Source organism: Cryptosporidium ubiquitum, assembly GCF_001865345.1.
Source record: "Cryptosporidium ubiquitum isolate 39726 chromosome Unknown contig_16, whole genome shotgun sequence".
Classification (NCBI taxonomy): Eukaryota; Apicomplexa; class Conoidasida; order Eucoccidiorida; family Cryptosporidiidae; genus Cryptosporidium; species Cryptosporidium ubiquitum.
In genome coordinates this window covers 378,890-403,637 of record NW_021639815.1, presented here as the reverse complement: position 1 = coordinate 403,637, position 24,748 = coordinate 378,890, and the positions used below count along the sequence as shown (strand labels likewise).

The 24,748-nt window shown below is 31.5% G+C and overlaps 14 protein-coding genes across 14 annotated transcripts in view; 5 read left to right on the top strand and 9 right to left on the bottom strand.

Annotated features, from left to right (window-relative positions):
• Positions 1 to 227: 227 nt before the first annotated feature.
• On the bottom strand, positions 228 to 980 carry cubi_01209 (uncharacterized protein; the record flags this gene model as incomplete). Its single annotated transcript, XM_029018221.1, has 1 exon — positions 228 to 980. The coding sequence occupies one exon, from the start codon at positions 978 to 980 to the stop codon at positions 228 to 230; it is 753 nt and encodes a 250-aa protein (XP_028875558.1).
• A 1,447-nt stretch (positions 981 to 2,427) lies between these two features.
• Positions 2,428 to 3,117, top strand: cubi_01208 (uncharacterized protein; the record flags this gene model as incomplete). Its single annotated transcript, XM_029018220.1, has 1 exon — positions 2,428 to 3,117. The coding sequence occupies one exon, from the start codon at positions 2,428 to 2,430 to the stop codon at positions 3,115 to 3,117; it is 690 nt and encodes a 229-aa protein (XP_028875557.1).
• Positions 3,118 to 3,642: 525 nt separating this feature from the next.
• Positions 3,643 to 4,380, top strand: cubi_01207 (uncharacterized protein; the record flags this gene model as incomplete). The annotated part of the gene is made up of 1 exon (XM_029018219.1): positions 3,643 to 4,380. The coding sequence occupies one exon, from the start codon at positions 3,643 to 3,645 to the stop codon at positions 4,378 to 4,380; it is 738 nt and encodes a 245-aa protein (XP_028875556.1).
• Positions 4,381 to 4,551: 171 nt separating this feature from the next.
• On the bottom strand, positions 4,552 to 4,914 carry cubi_01206 (uncharacterized protein; the record flags this gene model as incomplete). The annotated part of the gene is made up of 1 exon (XM_029018218.1): positions 4,552 to 4,914. One exon carries the CDS (start codon positions 4,912 to 4,914, stop codon positions 4,552 to 4,554), a length of 363 nt encoding a protein of 120 aa, XP_028875555.1.
• A 251-nt stretch (positions 4,915 to 5,165) lies between these two features.
• cubi_01205 (uncharacterized protein) lies at positions 5,166 to 6,713 on the bottom strand (the record flags this gene model as incomplete). Its single annotated transcript, XM_029018217.1, has 1 exon — positions 5,166 to 6,713. One exon carries the CDS (start codon positions 6,711 to 6,713, stop codon positions 5,166 to 5,168), a length of 1,548 nt encoding a protein of 515 aa, XP_028875554.1.
• Positions 6,714 to 6,776: 63 nt separating this feature from the next.
• cubi_01204 (uncharacterized protein) lies at positions 6,777 to 9,047 on the bottom strand (the record flags this gene model as incomplete). Its single annotated transcript, XM_029018216.1, has 1 exon — positions 6,777 to 9,047. One exon carries the CDS (start codon positions 9,045 to 9,047, stop codon positions 6,777 to 6,779), a length of 2,271 nt encoding a protein of 756 aa, XP_028875553.1.
• Positions 9,048 to 9,380: 333 nt separating this feature from the next.
• On the bottom strand, positions 9,381 to 9,920 carry cubi_01203 (PUA RNA binding domain-containing protein; the record flags this gene model as incomplete). Its single annotated transcript, XM_029018215.1, has 1 exon — positions 9,381 to 9,920. One exon carries the CDS (start codon positions 9,918 to 9,920, stop codon positions 9,381 to 9,383), a length of 540 nt encoding a protein of 179 aa, XP_028875552.1.
• A 640-nt stretch (positions 9,921 to 10,560) lies between these two features.
• cubi_01202 (uncharacterized protein) lies at positions 10,561 to 13,446 on the bottom strand (the record flags this gene model as incomplete). The annotated part of the gene is made up of 3 exons (XM_029018214.1): positions 10,561 to 10,764; positions 10,850 to 13,285; positions 13,390 to 13,446. 3 exons carry the CDS (start codon positions 13,444 to 13,446, stop codon positions 10,561 to 10,563), a joined length of 2,697 nt encoding a protein of 898 aa, XP_028875551.1.
• A 654-nt stretch (positions 13,447 to 14,100) lies between these two features.
• Positions 14,101 to 15,000, top strand: cubi_01201 (PUG domain- UBA domain-containing protein; the record flags this gene model as incomplete). Its single annotated transcript, XM_029018213.1, has 1 exon — positions 14,101 to 15,000. The coding sequence occupies one exon, from the start codon at positions 14,101 to 14,103 to the stop codon at positions 14,998 to 15,000; it is 900 nt and encodes a 299-aa protein (XP_028875550.1).
• Positions 15,001 to 15,307: 307 nt separating this feature from the next.
• On the bottom strand, positions 15,308 to 16,606 carry cubi_01200 (uncharacterized protein; the record flags this gene model as incomplete). Its single annotated transcript, XM_029018212.1, has 1 exon — positions 15,308 to 16,606. The coding sequence occupies one exon, from the start codon at positions 16,604 to 16,606 to the stop codon at positions 15,308 to 15,310; it is 1,299 nt and encodes a 432-aa protein (XP_028875549.1).
• Positions 16,607 to 17,667: 1,061 nt separating this feature from the next.
• cubi_01199 (60s ribosomal protein L27a or L27a) lies at positions 17,668 to 18,301 on the bottom strand (the record flags this gene model as incomplete). Its single annotated transcript, XM_029018211.1, has 2 exons — positions 17,668 to 18,106; positions 18,291 to 18,301. 2 exons carry the CDS (start codon positions 18,299 to 18,301, stop codon positions 17,668 to 17,670), a joined length of 450 nt encoding a protein of 149 aa, XP_028875548.1.
• An 858-nt stretch (positions 18,302 to 19,159) lies between these two features.
• cubi_01198 (DEAD DEAH box ATP-dependent RNA helicase) lies at positions 19,160 to 20,719 on the top strand (the record flags this gene model as incomplete). The annotated part of the gene is made up of 1 exon (XM_029018210.1): positions 19,160 to 20,719. One exon carries the CDS (start codon positions 19,160 to 19,162, stop codon positions 20,717 to 20,719), a length of 1,560 nt encoding a protein of 519 aa, XP_028875547.1.
• Positions 20,720 to 21,179: 460 nt separating this feature from the next.
• cubi_01197 (prolyl 4-hydroxylase alpha subunit) lies at positions 21,180 to 23,240 on the top strand (the record flags this gene model as incomplete). Its single annotated transcript, XM_029018209.1, has 1 exon — positions 21,180 to 23,240. One exon carries the CDS (start codon positions 21,180 to 21,182, stop codon positions 23,238 to 23,240), a length of 2,061 nt encoding a protein of 686 aa, XP_028875546.1.
• A 69-nt stretch (positions 23,241 to 23,309) lies between these two features.
• Positions 23,310 to 24,748, bottom strand: part of cubi_01196 (uncharacterized protein) — a gene marked incomplete at both ends in the record, with an annotated part of 2,740 nt that continues 1,301 nt past the window's right edge. Inside the window, one exon of the mRNA XM_029018208.1 lies at positions 23,310 to 24,739. Coding sequence (XP_028875545.1) covers positions 23,310 to 24,739 — 1,430 coding nt within the window. The remainder of the gene's footprint in view (positions 24,740 to 24,748) is intronic.

The following is a 24,748-nucleotide window of genomic DNA, read 5'->3' as shown; positions in this document are numbered from 1 at the left end:
CACACAACGTAAATTGTGGCGCCACTATAAAGATTAGTTTATATTGATTAAAGAAACATAGATTCAGCCAGTAAAGTACCCAAAAGATCAAAGAAATAAAGTAGAATAAAATAAAACAAAACAAAACATTAGAATCAGGTTATGTAGGCTTGCTTCCAATCGAATAATAAATAGTTCGCTATGTTTATTCCAAATTTATATTTCTAAAATGCCGTTAAAAATAAAATTTATTTGTCAGAATTAAATGCAATAATAAATCTCAAAATATAGATGAATATATCAATAATGTATGAATGAATCAATAAAGCAGCCATAACATAGTCATCCTCGTAAATCATGTGTTTTCCCCCGCCAATAACACTTTGAGTTGCATACACAAGACAAAATGAAAGGAATAAAACTGCAATTGGTGATATTATCAACTCAACAATTCTGACCTTTGGGAAGAACATGTATATGAAAGAGAATGCTAGAAGTGCAATTGTTCCAAAGAACACAAATGATTGATATGATGTAAAGTCATATTTTGTTTGGAATGAGAATATAGTTAATGAAATAACAACGACTGAAGTAATTGAAAGTGCCATAAGCAGATACTTTGTATTAACGATTAAAGTTAAAAGTGATAAAAGCACTCCTTCTGAAACCGTTATTAAACAGAATAATGCCATCTTACTTGAATGATTTTGCAATGAATCAATGTAGTTATACAATACATAGAATAATATGGAAGAAATCATTGCAAAAGCAAAAGCAGTGAATTGAATTATGGTTATATTCCTGATCATGAATGCTTTCAATTGTGGAATATGCAAAACCATTATTGATAAAGCCAAATCAAACAATACTTGTAAAGTTACAAGCATATATACACGGCGAATAAATCCATGTCTTATACTTTTGGAAAATGACTCAAACTCTTGGCTCTCCAAGTCAAGATTTTCATCTTGAGTATTAGCTTCAACTCTAACAAAAGCCATTGTGAATTCTTCAAACTAGTCAAAAAATGGGCTCTACACAGTGTTTAATATGGAAATGCTCTGTGGCACAGAGAACAGTTACAAAAATCGCTACAAATCAATGAAAACAGCTTTTTCTTGATTTTTAATTATTTTTCTTTTCTGTTAATTCAGGTAATTATTATTTTTTAATCTTGTATATTTGACTAACTTGATTATTTATCTACCGCCTATCCGCAAAATTTATTTGGCCTCTAATTATTTCATATAAGCGGGAAAAATGATTTGTTTAATAAAAGAAATGTATTAATACACACAGATATATATTTTACTTTAATTACATTAATAATGGAATTAGTTATTCATTTTGTTGAGTTAAAATATATTTTGTCTTCTGTTTTTATATTTGAAATGAGCATTTTCATAGATTGCAATAATTAATTGTTTTAAAGTTTTTTTATTGAAATTCCAAAAAAGTGATGTGGAATATTTTTTTGTTGTAAAAATAAATGTGATCGTTATTGTTTAGCGAATGAATATATTCTATTTTGAGTAATCTTAGCACTTATTTTGTTGGCATTTCAGTTATTCTGAGTAAATATTTTCGAATTATGCTTTAAAATAAATCTCTAATATTGGTTAATGTTACCTGTATACTAATTTGTTGTACCCAATTCCTTATTAATTAGCTGTTGTTATCTTCATCTGTTTTTATGAAATACAATGCCAGGTACGCTGTTTTTGGAAAAATGAAATTAGAGATTTTCTAAGATACCTGAATATAGAAAAAGTATTTTTTTTAATACCTAATTAAAAGAAACAGCTACTAAAATGGGCAATGCTGCCCAGCACATTTAGAAAAATACGAAAGAAGACAAACAAGAATTTAATATACTAAATAAAGAAAAGTCTTTTGTGTGCATTAGTATTAGAGCATAGGTATAAATATTTAATCATATGTGGCTTGTAAACTTTGACTATTTAAATAATATTTAAGATTCATTATGTAAATTTCTTAATTAATATAAAGTGGCGCCCGCCATAATATATTATTTGATTAATATAAATAAATATTAAGAAATAAAAATAAATTAAATAACTAATAGGAATATGAAAACTAACAATTAATTATTTAAAGTCAAAAGTAGGCGTATAAATTAGGTCTTGTTGCAACCTTATTAATAATAGCTAGAGAAATGTGTTAGCAGTTACAACAAATAACAATAAATGTATAATGAATTAAAAATTGATAATAACGCCCATACGCCAAATTTTATTTTTCAAAAATAATAAATTTATAAGATTTTTATAGGCCATCAAAATTTGTATTTATTGAAGGTCCTACTGGAGAAGATAGCTAAACAACGAGTATTGGGCCCTACTTTAACTGGAGATTGATATAATTATACCAGTAAATTCAACCATTGATGAAGACGAGGAGTTAAACTTTAATATATTTGTACTTAAAATGGCACAGGTAGATCAGAAGATTATAGATTTACTTAATTCAGCATCCAGATATGATGTCTCAAATTTGGATATATTCGAAAATTGCGTAAAGGATCAGATAAAAAAAGGTCAATATAGTATTTTAAATAATTTAGTTGTTTTATTACAATATTCAATTTACCCAAAAAAAACTAATTTGGATATTGTACAGGATATTTTATTGCTCTCAATAATCAGAGGCCCACTGTCATCTGACTTTCTATCATGCAGTTATCAAATTCCATTATCAATTCAGAATGATCCCAATGTAAAGCAAATCATTCAGCTTAATGATTTACTAACTAGCTGTAGATATGCAAATATGTGGTCTTTATTGAAAACAAATGATCATCTCAGAAGTAAAGTTGAAAGAATAAAAGGATTCTACGATTCAATCCGCGATATTATCATATATTCAGTAAATTGTTCTCATAGTTGTATCAGTATCTCTGTATTAAGTGAGTTACTCGATTTTCCGAAGGATTCTGCAGAGCTTAAAAATGTTATTGAAAAGAATAAGTGGATATTGGATAGCGCATGCGAAATTATTAGGATCCCATTATCTGAGAGCCCAATTGAAAACGTTGATTCTAATGCAAATAAGAACAAATCACTTGGAAGCAATGAAGTTATTTTCAAAAATTATTTGAATTTACTTAGCAATAACTAAGTTTTCAACAAATTTTTATTATTTGACTTATCAGAATGAACTATATAAATATAATAGTCAATTTTGCTTTATATTATCACTTTTGGCTTAAATGTTAGTTTTGAGTATTTGAAAGCTATGAATGCTTTCCTTAATTCTTAAATGCCGTTTCTCATTTTTTTTTTTTTAAGTTTGAAAGTATTTTTAAATGTATTCTAATATACTACATTTTACTTAGAACTCCAAAGTTACAACCGAGGCACATCATTGTTTACTAGACTCTACTAAATATGTATTAAACACAATCCATCGACTTTTTATTAAGCCAAACAAGGTGATCTCACAACAAGATTCATGTTTTCAATTTCTATATTTTGAATTTTAATTCAATATGATTTGGCGCCAAGTCATTTTACGTCTCACGAAAATATGTAAGTAAAATTTGTCAAAGAAAAAACAAAGAATTGGAATATCGTAAAGTTTAATTAGAACTCTCAATACTTAAGTTTGAAAGATCAAATTGATTAGAAAAGTGCATATTAACTGATGAGTAATTTAAGTATTATACAAGGTGACTTAAATGAATTAAAGGCATTGAAGACACAATGCAAAAGAGATGGCGTTAAAATGATTTTGAGTAATCAAATCAGGTTATTGGAGGAAAAGCAAAGAAACATGTGTATTTCTGATGCGGGAAGGAAGAATGTGGAATGCAACAATGTGAATATTAACAATGCACCTGAAAACATTGCAAAAAAATCTAATGAGAACCTTCCACTAGAGGCCTATACTTCAATCACAAAATATAGCTGGGACCAATCTGATAAAAATGTTAAGATATATATTGATTTAGTTGGAGTTCAAAACAAACCTGAGTGTATTGACGTGAAGTATGGAAGCGACAATGTTGAAATGTACATCAAGAATTTGGACAACAAGTTCTACTCATTTACAGTTAAGTTACATGATAGCATTTCTACTGAAGAGTGTTCCCATAAAGTTAAGAAAGATATGATTGTCATAACTCTTAAGAAAACTAATACTTCAAGTAGGTGGCCAAGACTTTCTTATAAAGATAGTCCTCTTAAAAAATCTTCTGCCAGCCCAGATGTAGGTGCAGGTATGGGTAACTTTGGTGATATGGGTGGAGCAGGGATGAAAGACCCTATGGCTGGGATTCAAGATCTTATGAAAAAAATGTACGAGGAGGGAGATGATGAAATGAAGAGAACCATTGCTAAGGCTTGGACTGAGGCACAGAGTAAGAATTTGAAAATGCCTTAATTACAAAACAAATTTGAGAATATTTTAAGATATTAAAAAATTTGATCAAAACCACTCTTATTGGAACTTTGCTACTATTATTACTTAATCACTCGCATTAATTAAATGACGAGAATTTTTTTTTAATTGGTCAGATTATTTAATTAAACTAGAAAATCTACAATCATACATTTATATATTATTCTTCTGTTCTCGCCTCATTGATACTAATAAGTAGTTGTGTAAATCTGACCAATCCTTAAATCTCAATTTCATATTACCGTCAGGATTGTTCTGATTATCAATCTTAGTTAAAATTTGACCTGAAATTTCTTGTTTTGGGTTCTCTTCTTCATTTAAATTTGACTTATTAGTTCCCTCATTCTTTTCAGCATGTTCAATATCATTTTTCTCTACCTTTATGTTTGGACTGAGCTGGGAAACTCTGCTTTTACCATATAATTTACTTATTGGAGTTCCGTTCCAAATTAGAATCTGTTTTTCAAGCCAACTATTAATTTTCTCCCTTTCTGAAATTTTTGAATTTTCTTTCATTTCTAATTTCTAAAAAAAAAACATCAGCTTATTTTTATTTCTCTTTATTACCGTAATAATTACTCTCTTCTCTACTTTACTCCCGGTATTTTTAGATCTTCAGTATTTTCATGTGTGAATATTTTTAAAGTAATTTCAAAAAGAGACATAACGGGGCTCTATTTTTAATACTAGTTTAATAAAGGAAATTAAATGCAGATTTGCATTTATTTAAACAAATATATAATATTAATATTAATATAATGATAAGTTTACACTAAATCACTAGACAAAATCGGAATCCCAAAGTAGGAGTTTTTATTAAACATATTGTTTTTTTGGACAATTCTAACTAAATAACAAAATTGTTCTTCTTCGAGATGAATTTGATGCTCGTCATTTTTAATAACACCATCAGTATACAAGTCATAGGATATTTTGATAGAACTGTATAAAACTGGTCTTTTGCTAGAGAAGCTAGTTTGAGACTCAATCTCATTGTAAGATTTGCCAATAAAGAGCGGAGTCTTTAGCTTAATAACATTCTTCTTAACTATATATAAAGATATGAGACCTTTGTTCTTGTTAATATTGTCTTTACAGTTTTTACCATCTTCTCTTTTGTTTGATTCAATAATATATAACTTTGAATATTGCTTTAAGTACTTTTCAATATAATGTATAACAAGAGAAATAATGGGATAGTTTGCAAAAAGAGATAACACAACTCTTTCCTCTGAAACAACATTAAGTAAAATTTTTGACTTCCAAAAATTGAGATAGTTATCCTTGTCATTCTTCCAACCAAGATTAGCCCCACAATATTTGCAAAAAATTGAATGGAAAGCTTTCTGGCTGTAATAGTAAACATTGTTAATGTCATTTATAAAGAAAGTTTCTACAGTCTTCTCAAGGCCTGATTCATGTCTAATAATCAAATGGTCCAAACAAGCATTACTTAGATTAACAGAAATATGATATTGCCCCAGACAGATCCAATTTGGCCTGGCTCCAAAATCACAATGACTGGAATTTCCAGATTCTGTTGAAAGCAATGGACAGCAGTTATCACATGTAAGCATTTCCGATCCATGGATAAGCATTTCAGTTGGAAGAGGAGCAGTTATCCAGTTTTCGGAATATCCTGAAATCAAGTTGTTACATCTTTTACAGTATAGATTCAATTTATTTGTTAGTTTTTCGTGAGTTTCGTGATTTTTAGTTGCTAAACGATTTAATAGACTTGTCTCGAAATCCAAACAAATCGACTCATCCTCCTCAATAACAGGTAATTCACCTGATTGATCCCAGTTTAGGTCTGTAACCAACGTAGATATGGTTAATAAAGATAGTTTGCTTTTTAAACTTAAAACAACTCTTGAAAACAAAGTTGAAGTAATTTCTTGGATATTGGACTTAAGTTCTTTTGAAATCATACCTACTATATTTTCATGGTAATAACTAACAGATAAAACATCTTTCACTTGAAGACGATTTGGAAGCTTTAAAACAATCTTTAAATCTGAACACAATGGTTTCTCCAAATTAGATTCACTATTTTCTTCAATGAATACCTCTTCCACAAACCCCTCAGAGTCCAAATTAGATTTTTTCTTTTCTGTGACCCACCTAACCACCAGCCATAGGTTGCCATTATTAAATATTATGCTAGTTTCCAAACATTGATTTTTGCAATTAAGTTTATTTGCAGCCTCCATATAAGAACTAAGCTGCGTAGATAAATCTCTATCTACATACAGATAAGCTGTAACTCTATCTGCATATTCATTGAACTCCAATACGCCGTAGTTACCATACATTATAATAATTATAATAATTTGTTAGATTCTGAATTGCGCGCGTAAAGTTTTTTTGGGTAGTAATTAATTATGCTGACTTTTAATCATCTTAATTTGCCTTTTAATATCTCTAACTACGGCAAGCAATTTAATTGCAGTGATAATGTTTTCTGGAGTCTTGACAATATCAGACTGAAAAGTTGTTTCCTCAACCCCACATGATAAATTCAAAGTTTGTGTTAAACCAGATAAATCTTCGAACTGGGTTTTTTTGTAATCGTCATTATAACTATTTAACTCGGAGAAACTTATCTCTTGGTTTGGCATCTTAAAATTATTTAGTAGTTTTGAATCAAATTCTCTAGTTTCATGACTACTAATATGTTTTTTGCTGTTTTGATTGTTGTGGCTAACTTCCATCTCTAATGAAGCTTCAAGACTTGTTCTGTTTGTTTCAAAAGAGAAAATACTGGGCTGAGTCTTTAGGTCTGTATACGAGTACTTTTGAGGTATTAGTGGCATATTATAGTGGTTTCCAGGGTTAGTTTGCTGGATAAACTCATTATTTGAGTCTTGTTGAACCTCAAAATCACACTCTGAGCCAAAGTCTTGGTCCAGATCTGTTTGTAGATTTAGATCAGGCTCAAGGTCAAGATTAAGGTTCAGGTTTAAGTTAGAGTCAAATCCTTTACTATTCAAATCTGCATTACAAATACCTCTCATCAAATTCTGATTTTCTTTAATGACATTTAGAGAAAGCTTACACTCTCTGAGTTCTCGTTCAATTTCTTTAATTACGCCTATTTTTAAGTCTCTGTTGCTTAATAGACTCTGCTTATTATCAAAATTATTATTTTTGGTAGTATGATTCTCACCAACAATAGCATTATTATTTGTGATAATGGTAGTATCATTTCTTAGAATATTGTTCCTGGGGTAAAGATTACTATTATAGTTATTATTCTCTCCATTTTCTTCATGCTTTGAAAATATGCTTCCTCCCATACTAGCAGTATAGCAGATATTCTTAGAACTTTTATCATTATTTTTCATTATACTCTCAATCTTCATTCTCCATTTCTTTTCACTACTTGAACTAAATGCATTGTTTTCCTCTTGATTACTAAAGATTTCATTATTCACTATTGGTATCTCATCAGTAAGTCTCAAAGTCTCATTAATCTCAGGTAAGTAGCTTTCTGTCCTTGTTCCATTGAGTTCCTCATTCTTCTCGAACGAATATTCATGTATAAGTTTGTGTTCAAGTTTATATCCAGATTCAGGCCCAGGTTTGAGGTCAAGCTCAAGATCAAGTTCAAGCTCAAGCCCAGATACAGACTCAGACTCAAGGTCAAGTTCAGGTTCAGGTTCAAATTCAGGTTCAGGTTCAGGATCAGGCTCAGGCTCAGGCTCAGGCTCAGGCTCAGGCTCAGGCTCAGGTTTAGGTTCAGGTTCAAATTCAGGTTCAGGCTCAGGCTTAGGCTCAGGCTTAGGCTCAGGTTCAAGTTCAAATTCAGGCTCAGGCTCAGGTTTAGGTTCAAGTTCCAACGAAGTCACTTCTACTGTTGAACCCATGTCCTGAATGTTCAAAATCTCCTGGCTTTTGTTATTTAACTCAAAGGAGCAGTTTAAATCAAAATCTGAATATTCACCAGCATCAAAGTCCCTATCAAATTGGTCAAAAGCCAGTGTCTTGGACAAGGTATTAAAGCTTTTCTCATATATGTTTTCGAAGTACAAGTTTAAGGGATTGGAAGACATATTAGAGCTCTTGCTAGTTATTTGTTCTTCTATTGTTGATTTCTCCGGTACTTGAATGGTGTCTATAATTTGTAAACACTCTTCTAATTCTTCATCCTTTTCATCAATTGTGTCATCGTTTCTATATTCATTCTTATTTTCATTAGAGTTCAAAATCTCACTTAGATCTTTGCTTTCATTTTCAGTAATGTTTATGATTCTGTTTTTTTCAAGTTCATAAGTTTTCTGTGTGGAGTTTTGGCTTTCATCTGATTTCATGAAATCATTAGTATCTGTATATTCATATTTACCAAACTCCCCACATTCTATTATAGTCTCAATGTTTTTATGTGCATTAAATTGTACTTTTGAACCATCTATTATTTTGGATTTTGAAATAAATTCTTCAATAAAAGATTCCATTTCAGACATGTTTTCATCCACCTTTTCATGAAATCTGATATTATTTATTCCTAACATGGGAACTCCTGAAGAATTGTATGCCAATAGTTTTGATAATTTGCTTCCATAATCTTGGTCATTTTCAATTATATAAGAAAGAGACCTTTCAGTTTGAAGTTTATCTAAACTTTCTAAGACCTCGGAACCACTCATTTTAGTTACTTTGAATTAGAAATCCAAAGGTTTGGTTATTTAAGAGCCATTTTCTCTTTGTAAATTGAACAATTATTAATGTTTTGATATTTTAATACTATTTGAAATCCCCTCAACACGTTTTTACTTGGGCACCCAAAATGGTTTTTTTTTTATTTCAATATAATCCAAAAAAAAAAAAAAAAACCCCACAAATCAGAAAAAAGGAACAAAACAAATGGGCTAACAATTTGAATAAAAAACATAATTAAGTAAATTATAAATCTATATAAATGAAAACTATGAAATCAATATATAGGAGAGGGAGAACTAAAATGGGGCACTAATAGTCCATTAAAATTTATTCACATGCCAAAGTCCATCGTTTAAATAATGAACATTCTCTATACAAACTCCTTTATTTACTTGCCTAATCTCATCAGTACTCATAGTTGTAATACCAATAGCACATGCATTTTGGCATCCCTCTCCAACTATTTTTACCACTTGTTTCTGTTCTACCTGCTCCATTCTTCCTCCAGGTGAAGTTAAGCCTGGGCACATTATATTAGAACCCTTCAAAACATGTTTAATTGCGCCTTTGTCCACTTGCATAGTAGGCATCATGTCAGGATACTTATGAAGAAGACGTAAAGTTGGAAACCAGGGGCCATCTCTTTGTTGAAAGAATAAAGGGACTGAGTCTAAAACAATAAATTGAAAATGTCCAGAACATTTAGATAAAACAATATTTTCTTTTTTTGGTAAAATATCATCAATAACTTGTTCCAATAAAGGATATAAAGCAAGGATATTTGCTCTAATTGATCTCTGCACAGAAGATTTCACCTGATTTTGAGACGAAATACTTTCAGTTGAAAACTTTTTGAGCATTTTTAGTTACCTGTTTATCTCAAAAAATCGTTCTCAACCTCTAAATAATTAAAGTGTTCAACAAAAAACACGAGTATAACTTAAATATATTACTCTCGAGCCCAATTTCTAGTTGATTCAAAAGCTCTTAGAATTTCACTACTTATTTGTTCTATTTTGCACGTCTATATTGAATACTTAAACAAAATGGCGCCATCATTTGTTTTTATATAGATATTTTATTTCTAAAAAGAAAAATGAGTAAAGTTGGTATTAATCATATTATGCTTTAAGATGCTTTTATTTATTCAATAATTCATTAATAACGAATTATAACTGTTATGGTTCAAACTCTAATATTTTGATTTCCTTTATTTACTACTAAAAAAAACGCAATTTATAAGTACAAGTATGGATTATTAAAAAAAAAATTGCATGATCTGGCGGTAATTAATATAACAGTTTTTTTTTGACATTGTTACAATATTTTTAAGCTAATATATTGTGAAGAACATTTTTTTTGTTTTCTTTTGTGGATAACTGTATCATAATAAATAGATGATCTTTTTTCTATTTAAACTTTAATCCCAATAAGAAATTAGATATTAAATATAATTTTCTAATTTGTACATGTGTGGAATTACCTTTGAAGAAAAAAAAGTTATTTCTGAAGATCTACAGATGAATCCAAATTAAGCATTATGTGGTTATAGTTTTCAGAATTCAATTCAATGGGTGTGTCAGAATTAATGTTTGGCTCCGAGAAGCTTAGAGAATAATTATTTTCATTACAGATATGTAAAATACAAATGAAAAATATCCCAGTAGAGACAGAGTTTATGCCTTCTTGTTGTAACAGTTTTCTCTAAGAAAATTAAGTTGAAATTAAGATAGAAATAAAATTATTTGTAAAACATATTTTTATTCCACATTATTTCAGGAAAACTTACTGATTGGTTTATAATATTAAATAATGTCAAATGGTTGGAATTTTTGGAAAGTAAAAGCTGAATTGAGTCTTTCAAAACTCTCTTAACCAAATCTATATCAACATTATTTGATGACTTTGAGAATTTTAACGAGTTACTGTATTCTTCTTTGACATGGAGTGATTTTGAACTTTTTTCAAGAAGAATATCTGTCTCAGAAATATCATTTCCATCAAATGGTAAGATTAATTTAGTCTGAATGAAAATATCTTTGTTACTATCCGTATAGAAATCCTTCTGGCTTGATGGTTGCAAATAATCTTTAGCTTGCATAAGATCTTCAATTTCACAATGGCTTGCCATAAGATCCGTTTGTATAGGCATGGAATCAATCAAGACATTTTTATCGGTTAGTTGTGAGTGATTTGCTTTTATTAATAGTTCTTTTGTAGTAAAATCTTGGTTGAGATCTTCTGATTTTACATTATTATGTATAGATCTTAAATTAATCTTGACTCCAGTAAGATTAGCCAGGCAAAATAGATGGCCCAAATCATAATTAAATATAGAACTAGTATTGCTTTCTCCCACAAAGGTTTTGTTACTTAATAAGCTTTTAACTTTTGTTTTACTTGAGTTTGCTGGAGTCTGTACAGTTTTTGGTAAACTATTAACCCACTCAATTCCATTAAACACACTGTTTGTTAATAATGTAGATGGAATTTCAAAAATGACCTCTTCTGATTTTGAATTAAGCTTTTGCCCATGTCCATAATTATTTCTTTCCCTCCTTCTACTTCCATTAAAAAGTTCTCCACTTCTAGAGGATTTGTTAGCCAAAAAGTCAAGTACATCTCCTATCTTGTTAAATTTGAATTCTTCAGATTTCTTTGTTTGTTCAGTCTCTTGGTTTAAATTCAAGTCTTCATCCAAAATTTCGTCAAAAAATTCGTTTCTCTTCAAATCTTCAATAACTCTTTCTACATGTATTTGAAAACTTTGTAATTCTACATCTATATTTGTATTAACCTCCCCCAGAGAATTATTCATACTTAAAAAACTCGGATCATCATTTTCATTCTCACACACACTTTGGTCTTGTTCTAAAAGCTTATCCTCAAGCTCTGAGACCTTATTCTCGATTGAAAGTTTAGAAAAATCCAAAAAATTGTCCTCAAATTCACTAACTAATAGTTGTTCTTCTAGGGAAACTGAATCTTTAACTTGTTTAATATCATTATGAGTCTCTATTATATCTTGTATTGAGTCAAGAATCTTGGTTAAATCTGGGCAAACAATATTGTGACAATCTTGGCTAAAGCTTTCATCTGGGTTTGGTAGAAATAAATCTAGTGTTTTTTTATTTACCTTCAATAATTGATCTAAATGTAGTTTTGAGTTTGATGAATTATTCCTATTAGTAAAACTGTTCTTCCCTGATATATTGAATGAAAATGAAACTGAATTGTCTTTATTAGATACAGAATCTCTTAGCTCTAAGTTATTCATGAGCATTGATGAAATAGAACCAATATTGCCACAATCCACTCCAAATCCAATGTTGTCCAGCTTAATTTTATCATTTAAAAAATTAACAAAAAAAGGCTTCTCACTAATTTCTTTAGTTTTTTCGAACTCTTTTAAGGTTATAAGCTCCGGATTGCTGACTACTGTATTGTTTTCTCCAGAGAAAATTAAGTTCTTCTTGTTTTTTTTCTTTCTATTCAATTCTCCTTCCGCCAAAATATCTCCAGAATCATCTTCTTTTTGATCCTCCTCACAGTCTGAGTCATTTCTAGCTAATATTTGGCCGCTCTTAATGTTTGACAAAATTCTGTAGGCATTATCAAATGTTGAGTCCACTCTGTATCCATATATTCTGGCTGAGGCTTCCAAAGTCACTGCAGCTCTTTGAAATTTCTGGAAGTTTGAATCCTGTGAGGCTTGTGGACCTAACTCATTAAGGGTTTCTACTCTATCAATCTTAATTTTATCTGAATTCTTTTTTTCATTTACACTATAATTACTTTCAGAATTTTCTTTATTTCCTCTTTTAATCGTAATAGACTTATCTCTACATTCAAAGCTTTGAGGATGGTCTTGAGGGTCCTGCACATTCACAATATCGTTCAAATGATCTATAAGAAGAATATCAAATGCATTCTTGGAAGATATTTTATTTTGTCTAAGTAAGTTTAAACATTGGTTGCATAGTTGGTCAAGGTCCTCGTTCGGTAGTTGATTAGAGGAACTTTTTGAATAAAGTAATTTGTTCTGTTCTATCTGTCCCTTTAAATTTATGGAAGTTCTCGAAAGTTTGGTGGCACCAAATTCATCATTCTTACCTTGGCCAATGGAAATAGACCTTCTTTTGTTTGGTAAGATTGATTTTTGGATTTTCCTTCCTGATCGACAATTATTATTTAGGCTTGAAGCATTTTCCTCCCTGAAGTTATTCTAATTAAACAAATTTAGATGAGTTATATAATTTTTAAATGAATGGAAGGAATTTATTAGTAAAAATTAAAAGCTGAGTGATTTCAATTTAATCTAAAACTTACTATTTCTGCCGAGTACTCGGATTCAAATTTTCTTGGGTGTAGTGACAACCTTCCCATTTATCTCTGAGATACCAATAACTTTTTTTTCAGTCTCTAACACTGATGAATAGGCTAATATATATTTAAAAAGAAGGTTAAAGGCTTCTTTTTTAACTTTGTTATTTAAAAGTATTTTCTTAATTACAGCTTCAAATAATGTTTTCTCACAAAAACTTAACACATCATAAAAGAAAAAGTTTTGACCAATAAATCTGTTTTTTGTCTACCAAAATTAAAATTATTAGTATTTTTACCACGTAATTTGTTGTTAATTTTTTCCTTTGCAAGTGGGGACAACCTGTTTAAGATTTACATGCCGGTAAAATGGAACACGTAATGGCAATAAATTTGAAAATTATTATTAAATAATTACGTCATAAACTCGATCTAATAAAAAAAAAAAATATATATATATATATATATATTTATGTGAGATACAGAAATAGAGAGAGAGATAACTTAGATAAATAAGATAAAGTTTTGAAATTCTACTATATTACTTGGTAAAATAGTGTATATCTGGATAAATTGAGTTCAACTTCAAATAATACTACAAAAACTTGCAAATTAATAATCGTACAAATTTTTTGGTTTTTGAAATTGGTATAAAATCAAATTTGTGAAAATAATATTGAAATACAAATATAAAGAGAAGAAGGTAAAAAGTCGGAAATGACAAATACTGAAAAACCAACGAATACAACAGAAAACTGTAGTGATATTAGGAGTTATGTTGATAAAAGCCTACTCAGTTCCTTAATTGAAATGGGATTTGGACAAATAGAATCAGAAAAAGCCATTTTCTTCACTAGAAACAAGGGACTGGAAAGTGCAGTAACCTGGTTGGAAGAGAATTCTAATGATGTATGTTTAAAAGATCCTATTATAGAAATTTCTGGCACCGAAAGTATGGCACAAGCACCAAAGCTAACAGATGAGGAGGCTCTGGAGAAGGCAAAAGAATTGCAAAGAAGAGCAAGAGAATTGCGTATACAGAGGGAAAAAGAAGAAGAAATTGAGAAAGAGAAACGCCGAATTGCATCAACAAAGCAGTTATTGGAGGCTCAAAGAAAACTTGAAGAATCAGAAAGAATTCGAAATATTGAAAAAGTAGCTAGAGAAAAAAATGCTCATGAAGTTGAAAGGCAACGTCAACTTAGCTTGCTTAAAGAAGAGTGGGAAGAGAGATTTGGATGCCCTTATCCAGAAGAGAAGGCTAATGAAGTTCCGAAAGGAAATAAGGAAAAGGTTGCTTATTACTGTAATAGAATGAATAAAGAATACAGATCCAAAGACTTACAAGGTATAATGACATGTTTTAATTTACTTAAAACATATATAAACAATGTACATAGTCATCCTTATGAAGAAAAATATAAAAGAATTCGCTTAAAGAACCCAACTTTTGAATCAAAAGTACTTAAATATCAAGGATCTTTGGAGATTCTGATGGCATGTGGATTTGTTAAGGATGATAATGAAGAGTTTTTAGTGATACCACCTGAAAAGATACCAGATACATTTGTATGTAGTCAGGCCGTTAAATTCCTGACTTTGTTAACTCAACATTAGTTGATTATAATTTTTTAGTCTTCTAAAAAACTCATGAAAAAGTATTCAAATGTGCCTAAGTTTTTATGAATTAATAAAGTAGATGTAATGAAAAAAGGAATATTTATGTAGATTAGTAAAGAGAAGGAAAATATGTCATATAAAAATTTCAATTAATAAAAGACTAATTATACCATTAAGGAGGAAATATTAATTTAGAAAGATAAAAAAAATACAAAATAAGTAATCTAGTTAGAAAATATGCAGCCTTCTTAATGCTATTAACCATTATATATAGTATTAGTGTATATAACTGCTTGCTATATAATTAGTAGGGGTTTTTAATTTGGTGTCTACCAGAATATCTATCACTATAGTATTTGTGATCAATATGTATTTGATTTTTATGAAGTTTGAGTCCAATTACTTCTTGATCCATAGATGAACCTATTCTATGTTCACGATCCGGAAGTGAGTCAAGCAAAATTCCATTGTCGGTAACTAAGACTGACCTATCCATTACAAGTTTTTGTGAATTATCAGAGTTCTTTTCTCTGAAATACCAATAGTGCTGGGCTTTGCATCCATGTTTGCCTACTCCCTTAACTGGCATTACACCATGGTCAGGTAAAAAGGCTATAGGATTTGGATTATCAAGATCGAATTTATCTGTTAAAACCCAGTTGTGTAACTTCTTCTCATAAAATATATAATAGTTGTTAGAGGAGTTCTTGCCAGTTTTATACCAAATGAGTCTACCTCCATGGATCCAAGGACTTTCTTCGTGGTAAGGATGCATCATCACATTGTATTTACCATTAACCGCAGAATCATCCCCAATTCTTCCAAGTAAATGGATTGTTTTTGGAAAGTAAACAATACTTTCTTCATGTGAAGGAATTTCAGTTAATGGCTTTGGTGGGATAATTCCATGAACCTCATTTGGAAGCTTATCAGTAGTTTGGATGGGTTGGCTACTACTATGAGTGTCAGATTCTCCAGTGCTTTTAAGTGGTTTTGGTGATGCATCGAATGAAGTCTCTACGTGAGAACTCTCTTGATGATTATCCATATCATTAATAACTTTGGCATAATGAGAATTTCCATGTTCAGAGTCCTCAATATCATCAATTTCCTCCTCCAGGAATTCATGTTCATCAAGCCAATCATCTTCGAAATCTGACCAGTCATTACTATGGAGGTCCTTTTCATTTGTATTCAAAATATTATTATGAGCAGAAAAATCCTCATGAGTAAACTGTATATGTTCATCTTCAAAGACAGAGGGAGTTTTAGATCCTTTTGAATTTGAGTGTTTTGTAAAGACTATTATCCAGTAAAGGCCAATAAAGAAACAAATAAGAATAACAAATCCTAAAGCACCAGCATATCTCTTTCTAAATCTTTTAAATTTAACACTATTAAAGAATGACTTCTTAGTGTCAAATACAATTGGATCTGCGTAATCTTTTGAGAATGTATCAGCATTCATGTAACTTCCAGAAACACCTGCCATATCTTGTACTGTCTGCATGGATAGTCCTGATGTCATACCAAAAGCATGTCCAGTTGTTGTGGTTCCATAGGACTTTTGCCTATTGTAAACATTTACATTAACTCCGTGCATCTTTTCAATAAATATATATTCCTCTGCTCGCTGTGTTATTTAGTAGTAAAATGGGCGATTTAAAATTAAATAGTGGAAAATCTTTTTTTTTTTTTGAAAAAACTCGTCAGGATAATGTTTCAGGCTATCTACTTGTTACTTTTAATTTCTATAGTTCTTTTTATTAAGATATTCGTAATTAATACCTTATGAATTTGTAACAGTTATTTAATTATGTGAAATGCAAACTTTTAATTCCTTCGAAACTTATTAATTACTTGTAAGTTTTGAATAATACCCACAAAACCTGTTCATATAACCACTTTTTTATGATATGATATATGAACCTGAATTCTCAAAAAAAGTTATTTTAATAATATCCAAAAGTCAGTATTGATTCAATACTTCCTTTAGCATTTTTTTAAATTAATCAAAAAACGTAATAAATTTTGCCCGCCTAAAGTCCTCTTCTCGGATTAGAGATTGGCGCTAGATACCTTTATTATAGATCTAAGCCACTAAAAAATCATGCATATGCTTTAAACATGTTCGGAAAATTGAGGAATCGAAAATAATTCATGCAAAATATTTGAATATAGAAATTTTACACCGCTTGAGAGGTACATAGAAAAGCAATGCAATGATCTTTTTCAATGGAATTCACATACTACATCATAAACGACGCGAAGATCACACGCATGTTGTATAATGTTGAGTAGAATCCGACTCACCAACGAATCCATGCAAACCTTCACAAAAGTAGAAACAAAATACGAATAATAAAACATATAGAAATAATGTACTAGATTTTAAGTTCATAGTTGAAAATAAAAGCAGCACCACTACTAGTTATAATGTTCGAAGACCTGTCTCATCCTTAGTAATACACCCCTTTAGTGAAGGCTTAACATGACCACCTCCCAATAAATGAGTGGTGAAGATAAGCCAGCCTGTAGGAATTAAAGTATAGCACAATAAACCGTAGTAACAATCATCAATGCTTGGGTGTTCGCTTCGGAATCAATACAAGTTGTCCCTTTAGATGGTTAATACACCACCTATACATATTCTAGCCTATATGTTTATCCACTTAATACGCAGATACCACCGGCCTCTTTAATTTTCTTCTCAGCCTTTTTAGAGAAGTGTCTAGCTCTGACAACTACCGGGACAGCTGGAAGATTACCTCCACCCAAGACCTTGAAGATGCCAGATCTAGTACAGTCAATAATTGGGGCCTTATCGGTCTTGTTATTGTACTTGTAGTGTTCAAGAGTGTTCTTCGATACCAAAGTCCATAACTTTTCAACATTGACAGTAGGACAGTACATCTTGTTCAATCTCTTGTGGAAATACCTCATACCAACTTTGCCAAAGTAACCTGGATGGTACTTATCAAACCAATTTCTTTTATGAGTCAAACCACCACAAGCACCACGACCACCAGGATGCTTTCTGTGTTTACCTACACGACCATGGCCGGCTGATACATGTCCTCTCTTCTTTCTGTTCTTCTTGAATCTACAGTGAAAAAGGGAAATTAGTTAGTAATGTCAATTGCTACAAGTTTTAAATATAAAGCAGACCAACAACCAAAAATTATTTCGTTAGAGATTTCATAGTCTTAGAAAAGATCTCGACATGGCCTCTTATGGCGAAACATCCCGTTGTTAATTTGCTAGTTTTTTTTTTCTGAATTACTTACCTTGTTGTCATTTCCTAAAGAATTTCTTGAAAAACAATTCTTTGATTAAGATTGAGTCACGAAATTTTTTTCCTTTATATATAACGTCTGAATAATAAATTACCCCTTAGTTAAATTGTGTAAATTCCTATGTAATTTACTCTACTTTCATTTTAATTTTTATTAATCAAACTGAGACATATACTTTATATATTTGTACCCAGACTATTAATTCTTTAATATAATCGGCAAATGCCGCAAAATCACACTTAAACCATTAACTTCACTAATTGTGGCCTAGCTTTATTACTTATAAATTTTTTGAGACAGCTGTCTCAAACTTACTTCAAGACCAAGTGGCGCCTAGGCGGGGGGTAAATGCTGTTTTTTAGTTTTATTGCATTTTTTTGTAAGAAAAAAAAATTACAATTATATGAGAAAGGAAAACTAGTGTTTTAAACATACTAATTTAGAGAGAAGATTGTACTAATTAGCTAAAAATTATTGTACTGAAAATATTGTGATTTTGTATTTGTAAGTATAAATCAATGGTTTGAAATAAACCAAAATTTCCTTGTTTGCATTGTACAAAACCTTACAACATATCTATATTCTTATTTGCTTAAATTTATTTCAAATTCCAGGTTTTCTAGGAATTCCCCCACTTTCTCACCTTATTAAAATTATTTTTGATTTGTCATTTTCTCTCTGAGATTTAAAGGTAATTGGCGCCAAATAAGAACGGTTTTCTTGAAATAGTAATTAGCTGAAGAATTGTCAGATTTTGACAATTGGAAAAGAGAGAATCTAGAATTCATTTTTTTGGAGAAATAACAAGAAAAGAAAACACTCAAACTTAAACTTCTTTGAATATATATTGAATTGTCGAGATGTCTGAGGAGGAACAGAAGAAAAGTGCAGTTAATACAAGTGAAAATGAGAAATCGTCAGGTTATTTTAGTGATGTGAAGTTTGATTCCTCAAATATTTGCGATAATCTTAAGAAAGCTCTTAAGGAAATGGGAATGGAAACAATGACAGAGATTCAGGCAAAAGCAATTCCTAGAATCTTGAGTGGAAAGGACGTACTGGGAGCAGCAAAAACAGGTTCAGGTAAAACTTTAGCATTTCTAATTCCCGCAGCAAATCTGCTATATAATGTAGAGTTCTTGCCTAGAAATGGAACAGGGGTTATTGTAATTTCTCCAACTAGAGAATTAAGTCTTCAAATTTATGAAGTATGTAGAGAACTTTGCAAATATTTGCCACAAACTCATGGTTTAGTTATGGGAGGAGCAAATAGAAGAACAGAAGCAGAAAAACTTTCCAAAGGTATCAACATATTAGTGGCAACCCCAGGAAGACTTTTGGATCATTTACAAAATACAAAACAATTTTTATATAAAAACTTATTGAATTTAGTAATTGACGAAGCTGATCGAATTTTGGAGATTGGTTTTGAAGAAGAAATGAATCAAATTATTAAGTTACTTCCAAAGGAAAGGCAAACTTCTCTGTTTTCTGCTACTCAAACAACTAAAGTTGCCGATCTTGTTCGACTTTCACTTAAGAATCCAGTTTTAGTTGAGTCTAAGAATACTTCTGCTTCAGCAACGGTTTCAGGACTTGAGCAAGGATATGTTATAGCTCAAGCTAATCAGAGATTCTTATTACTATACACCTTTCTTAAGAAGAATAGGGACAAAAAAGTAATGGTCTTTTTTAGTAGTTGTATGTCAACCAAATTTCATGAAGAATTATTTAATTATGTTGATTTAACTTGCTCATCTATTCACGGAAAGAAGAAACAATCATCCAGAATGCAAACATATTATGATTTTTGTTCAGCTGAGAAAGGTCTACTATTGTGTACTGATGTTGCTGCTAGAGGTTTAGACATTCCAAATGTAGATTGGATTGTCCAGTACGACCCACCTGATGATCCTAGAGAATACATTCATAGAGTTGGAAGAACTGCAAGAGGAGCAGGTGGTACTGGTAAGGCTTTATTATTTCTGCTCCCAGAAGAAATTGCTTTCCTTCAATATCTTAAAAAAATGAACATTCCACTAAATGAATACATTTTTGGAAAGAACAAAATTGCAAATGTACAGAATCAGCTTGAAAGACTCATAGAGAAAAATTACCATCTCCACTGCTCAGCTAGAGATGCTTATAGAGCATATTTGCATTCATATGCCTCGCATGCACTTAAAGATGCATTTAATGTATATTCCCTTGATTTACAGCAAATTGCATTCAGTTTTGGGTTTAGTACACCCCCCAAAGTGGATCTGAATCTGAAATCTGGTGGAAAAGCTTCCAGAAATGCAGGCAGTAAATCTAAGAATAAAAGTAGCAATCCATACTTTAAATCTGGCCACAAATTTTCTGCTGCTAATCCATATGGTGTTAGGGATAAAAATGACAACAGACAGTTTGTTAGATAGCTTGAAGGGTTCAAAATATATAATTTTTAGTTTTTCCTATATTAGTAATCATTGTATTTTTCTAATTATTTATTTCATGCATTTTTGGGCTCCTCCTTTTCATTGCTCTAATTTAATATGCTCAAAATTATATTTTTCCAAGGTCTGGAGCTTTCAACCTTTTTATTTGTGACAGAAGGCGCCAACTTTTTAGATTTTTGAGGGGACCCCATGTTATATTTAAAAAGATAATTTTTTGCTTTTAACAAAGACTAAATAAAAGAGAATTATTACTAAAAATTTAGGTTTTGAATTTTTAAGCTACTAAAAATCTTAAAGCTTGCTTTATTACACTAAAAATATTGTTTTCCGGAGTAAATCAGATTAAGCTGAACTTATTTAGAATAATAAATTAAAATAAAGAAGTTAAATCACACACATTACAAATTGTTAAGTTGAAGTGATAAGACTTTAAACAAATATGTCTGAAAATAATTCAAGTGTTAATGAGGAAACAAAGAATGTTATTAAAGGAGTTGCACCACCTGAACCAAAACTATTAGGTACTTATATTAATATGGTACCTATTTCAGAATCAGATACATCAAAGTTAGTAAACCATAAGTTGTTAGATGGACAGATACTTGGAGCCGGTATGATGCCTGAGAATGTTCAAGTGGGGAAAACAGGAAATTGTGCCACTACCACAAACATCCCCACATCACAATTCCCGATGTCTGCAATGAATATGGAGCAACTGCAACAGTTTATGATGAGGATGCAAATAAATACTGCAAAAGACCAAACTGCTGTCGCTGCAGCAAATCCAAGTCTTGGACTTGGATTAAGCTCTGGAATTCCAGCTCAAACTTTGGGAGCAGCTTTAAATGTGAATAATATGATTCCAAGTTCTACAACTTCAAGCTATAATATTCCCCCCGTTGGGGCCTTAGATCCAAATATTCTTGCTTCTTTAGGCTTGAACGTTCAAAAACCAACTTTACAGCCAATTCAGTTCCCTAATATGCAGGCGGGTGTACCAAACTTGTGTGGCATTCAAGGACAAGATATGAACTTGGCCACTTGGATGCAAAAGCAAAAAATTGCTTTGGCTCTATCTGAACTTCAAAATAATACTCAGCCTACCTCTGGTGATAATTCAGTTGAAAACAAATCTTCTTCGCCTCCCAATTCTCTTGCTGCTCCACAAAATCCGGTTCAGCCCACCAATACTAATTCCCTGGGATCTTTTGCTGGTATTTCAGAAATCCCAGGAGTAACAGGAGTCCCAGGTAGCGCTTTGATAACCGGGGCTACTCCAGCTACGCAGTCCCAGCTAACTCCTCAGCTTGCTGCATTTTTGGGTAACCCCAATTTGATTCCCTCAAAAGATGCAGGTCTTTCTCAGACCACTGCCCAGATCTCGACTGCAGGAATGAACATCCCAGGAATGAACCTTGGAGTTGGAACAGCTCCTAATATGGGAAATGTTGTTGCGCCTGAATCCATTGTACCAAATATGTTCCAGCCGACCACTGACATGTCAAAGATTGAAGCAATGATTAAACAGCAACAACAACAGTTTATTAGTAACCAACTAAATGCAGCAGCTCAATTATTAAGGCAACATGGAATTCAAGCAACAGTAGGTACCGAACCATTAAACAATAATTCTGAAATTGATATAAGCAAGAGCAAGAAACCAGCTCTTCTGCAAAAAATAGTTGCTAGCAAGATTAATCCTAAGATCTTTATTGTCCCAAATGCACTAAACCAAGATGAATGTGATGAGATTATTTCCCTTATTCAAAATAGACTTGAAGACTCCAAAATATCAATTTCTAGGAAGGAAAACAATAAATCAGATAATGAAGAAACCGAAGGTGAAAAGGAAATTAATAATGAATCACCAAGTAATAAAACAGATACCCAGGAGAAGGTAAAAGATGAAGAAAAAACCCAAAACCAAGATGAGGACGAGGACTTTTGCAGGTCAGCAACTGCCTGTATCCAACCAGAAGAGACTCCTCTAATTAGAGAAATTGAAAATCGACTTGGACTTTTAGTAGAATCAAGTAATCTCCACATGGAACCAATTCTAGTACACAGATACTCTACTAATGATTATATTAAAGAACATCATGATGGGGATACTAGAACTTATACGATTTCAGTTTTTCTTTCTGATGTTGAAAATGGAGGAGAATTAGACTTTCCTTACGCTGGAATCAAAGTCAAACCTAAGAAAGGTCTCGCAGTTGTCTGGCCAAATATTGATTCTCAAGGTAAATTAGACTATACAACGGTACACGCCGTAAACAAAATCAATCAAGAAGTATCTGAGAAAGAATGCCTAAGTTCTACTACTTCATCCTACCTACTCTATCTTCATATTAATAAGGAACCAGTTAGACTTGGTTTTGAAGCATCACAAGCTATGCAACAGGTAGTTCAATCTGAAACTCCCAAAACTGACGTAGATCCAAAAGTGATTGCACAAGTCACTTATCCCATGTCTGAAGATAAAAAAACCAAAGAATAGATTTTCCAGGAAATAGGTAATCATTATCATTCTAATTTGAATCTAAATTTTGCCTCAAATTTAATTTATCTATACAGTCCCACTTTTTGCATCAGCATAAGATTGCTTAGGTACCGACTCAAAAATGGTCTTAGATTGAAAATTCATAGTTTCATTTGTGTCACTGGATCTCGCATCTATTCTTATCCCTTTCGTATTTGGTACTGATTCAAATATTGTCTTTTCCTGTTTATATTCGTTGTTTAAACAGTAGCTTGCATCAGATGCCAATTCAGATCTTGGAAGAGATACAAATACTGTCTGTTTTTCCTCATTTGTATTGATTCGATCTGCAAATCTTGCATCTGCAGTAGATCCAGCCAAAGGAGTTGACTCATACACCATTTTCTCTGGGAGATGGATTTGATATGAATTAGAATTGTATCCTGTATCTGCCTTGGATACTTTATCATAATTTGACTCGTAAACTGACTTTTCTTCTGTTCTTATTACAACCTTAGAATTGTATCCAACGTCTGCTCTAGATTCACTAGATGGGTTCGACTCATAGACTACTTTATCATGGTCATTTCTGAGCTCTGCTTTTGTATTATAGCTTGCATCTATTTTTGTCTTACCTACTGGAACTGACTCATATACAGATTTTTCTTGATACATACTAATTCCTTTTGTATTATAACTAACATCAGCATTTGAGCTACTTTTTGGGTTGGACTCAAACACAGACTTTTCCTCGATTACTGGTACAGATTTTGTATTATAACTAACATCTGCATTAGAGAAAGTTGTTGGGTTGGACTCAAATATAGATTTTTCCTCAATTACTGGCTTAGATTTTGTATTATAACTAACATCTGCATTAGAGACAGTTGTTGGGTTGGATTCAAATATAGATTTTTCGTCCATTCTCGGTTCGCATTTTGAATTATAACTAACATCTGCTTTGGAACCAACTGTAGGATTAGATTCAAATATTGACTTACCATCAATCTTCACTTCTGGCTTGGAGTTATAACTTACATCAGCTCTGGAAGACGCCACAGGATTGGATTCAAAAACTGTCTTTTCTTGGCCTTTGTTATTCAACTTGGAATTATAACTCACATCTGCTTTACACTTCTCAGATGGAAATGATTCAAAAATAACCTTTTCTTCTATTATAGATTGTGGTTTAGAGTTATATCTGGCATCAGCCTTAGAATTCGAAACTGGGACCGACTCGAAAACAGATTTCTCGCTTCCGGAATTATTTTGTAACTTGGATTTGTAACTGACATCTGCCACAACACCAACTGTAGGAATTGACTCATAAATAGATTTTTCCTGCTTTCCCAATCCAACTTTTGTATTGTAGCTAACATCTGCCTTTGAACCAAATGTTGGATTGGATTCAAATATTGACTTTTCTTCGATTACTGGTACAGATTTTGTATTATAACTGACATCAGCATTCGAACTACTTTTTGGGTTGGACTCAAACACAGACTTTTCCTCAATTACTGGCTTAG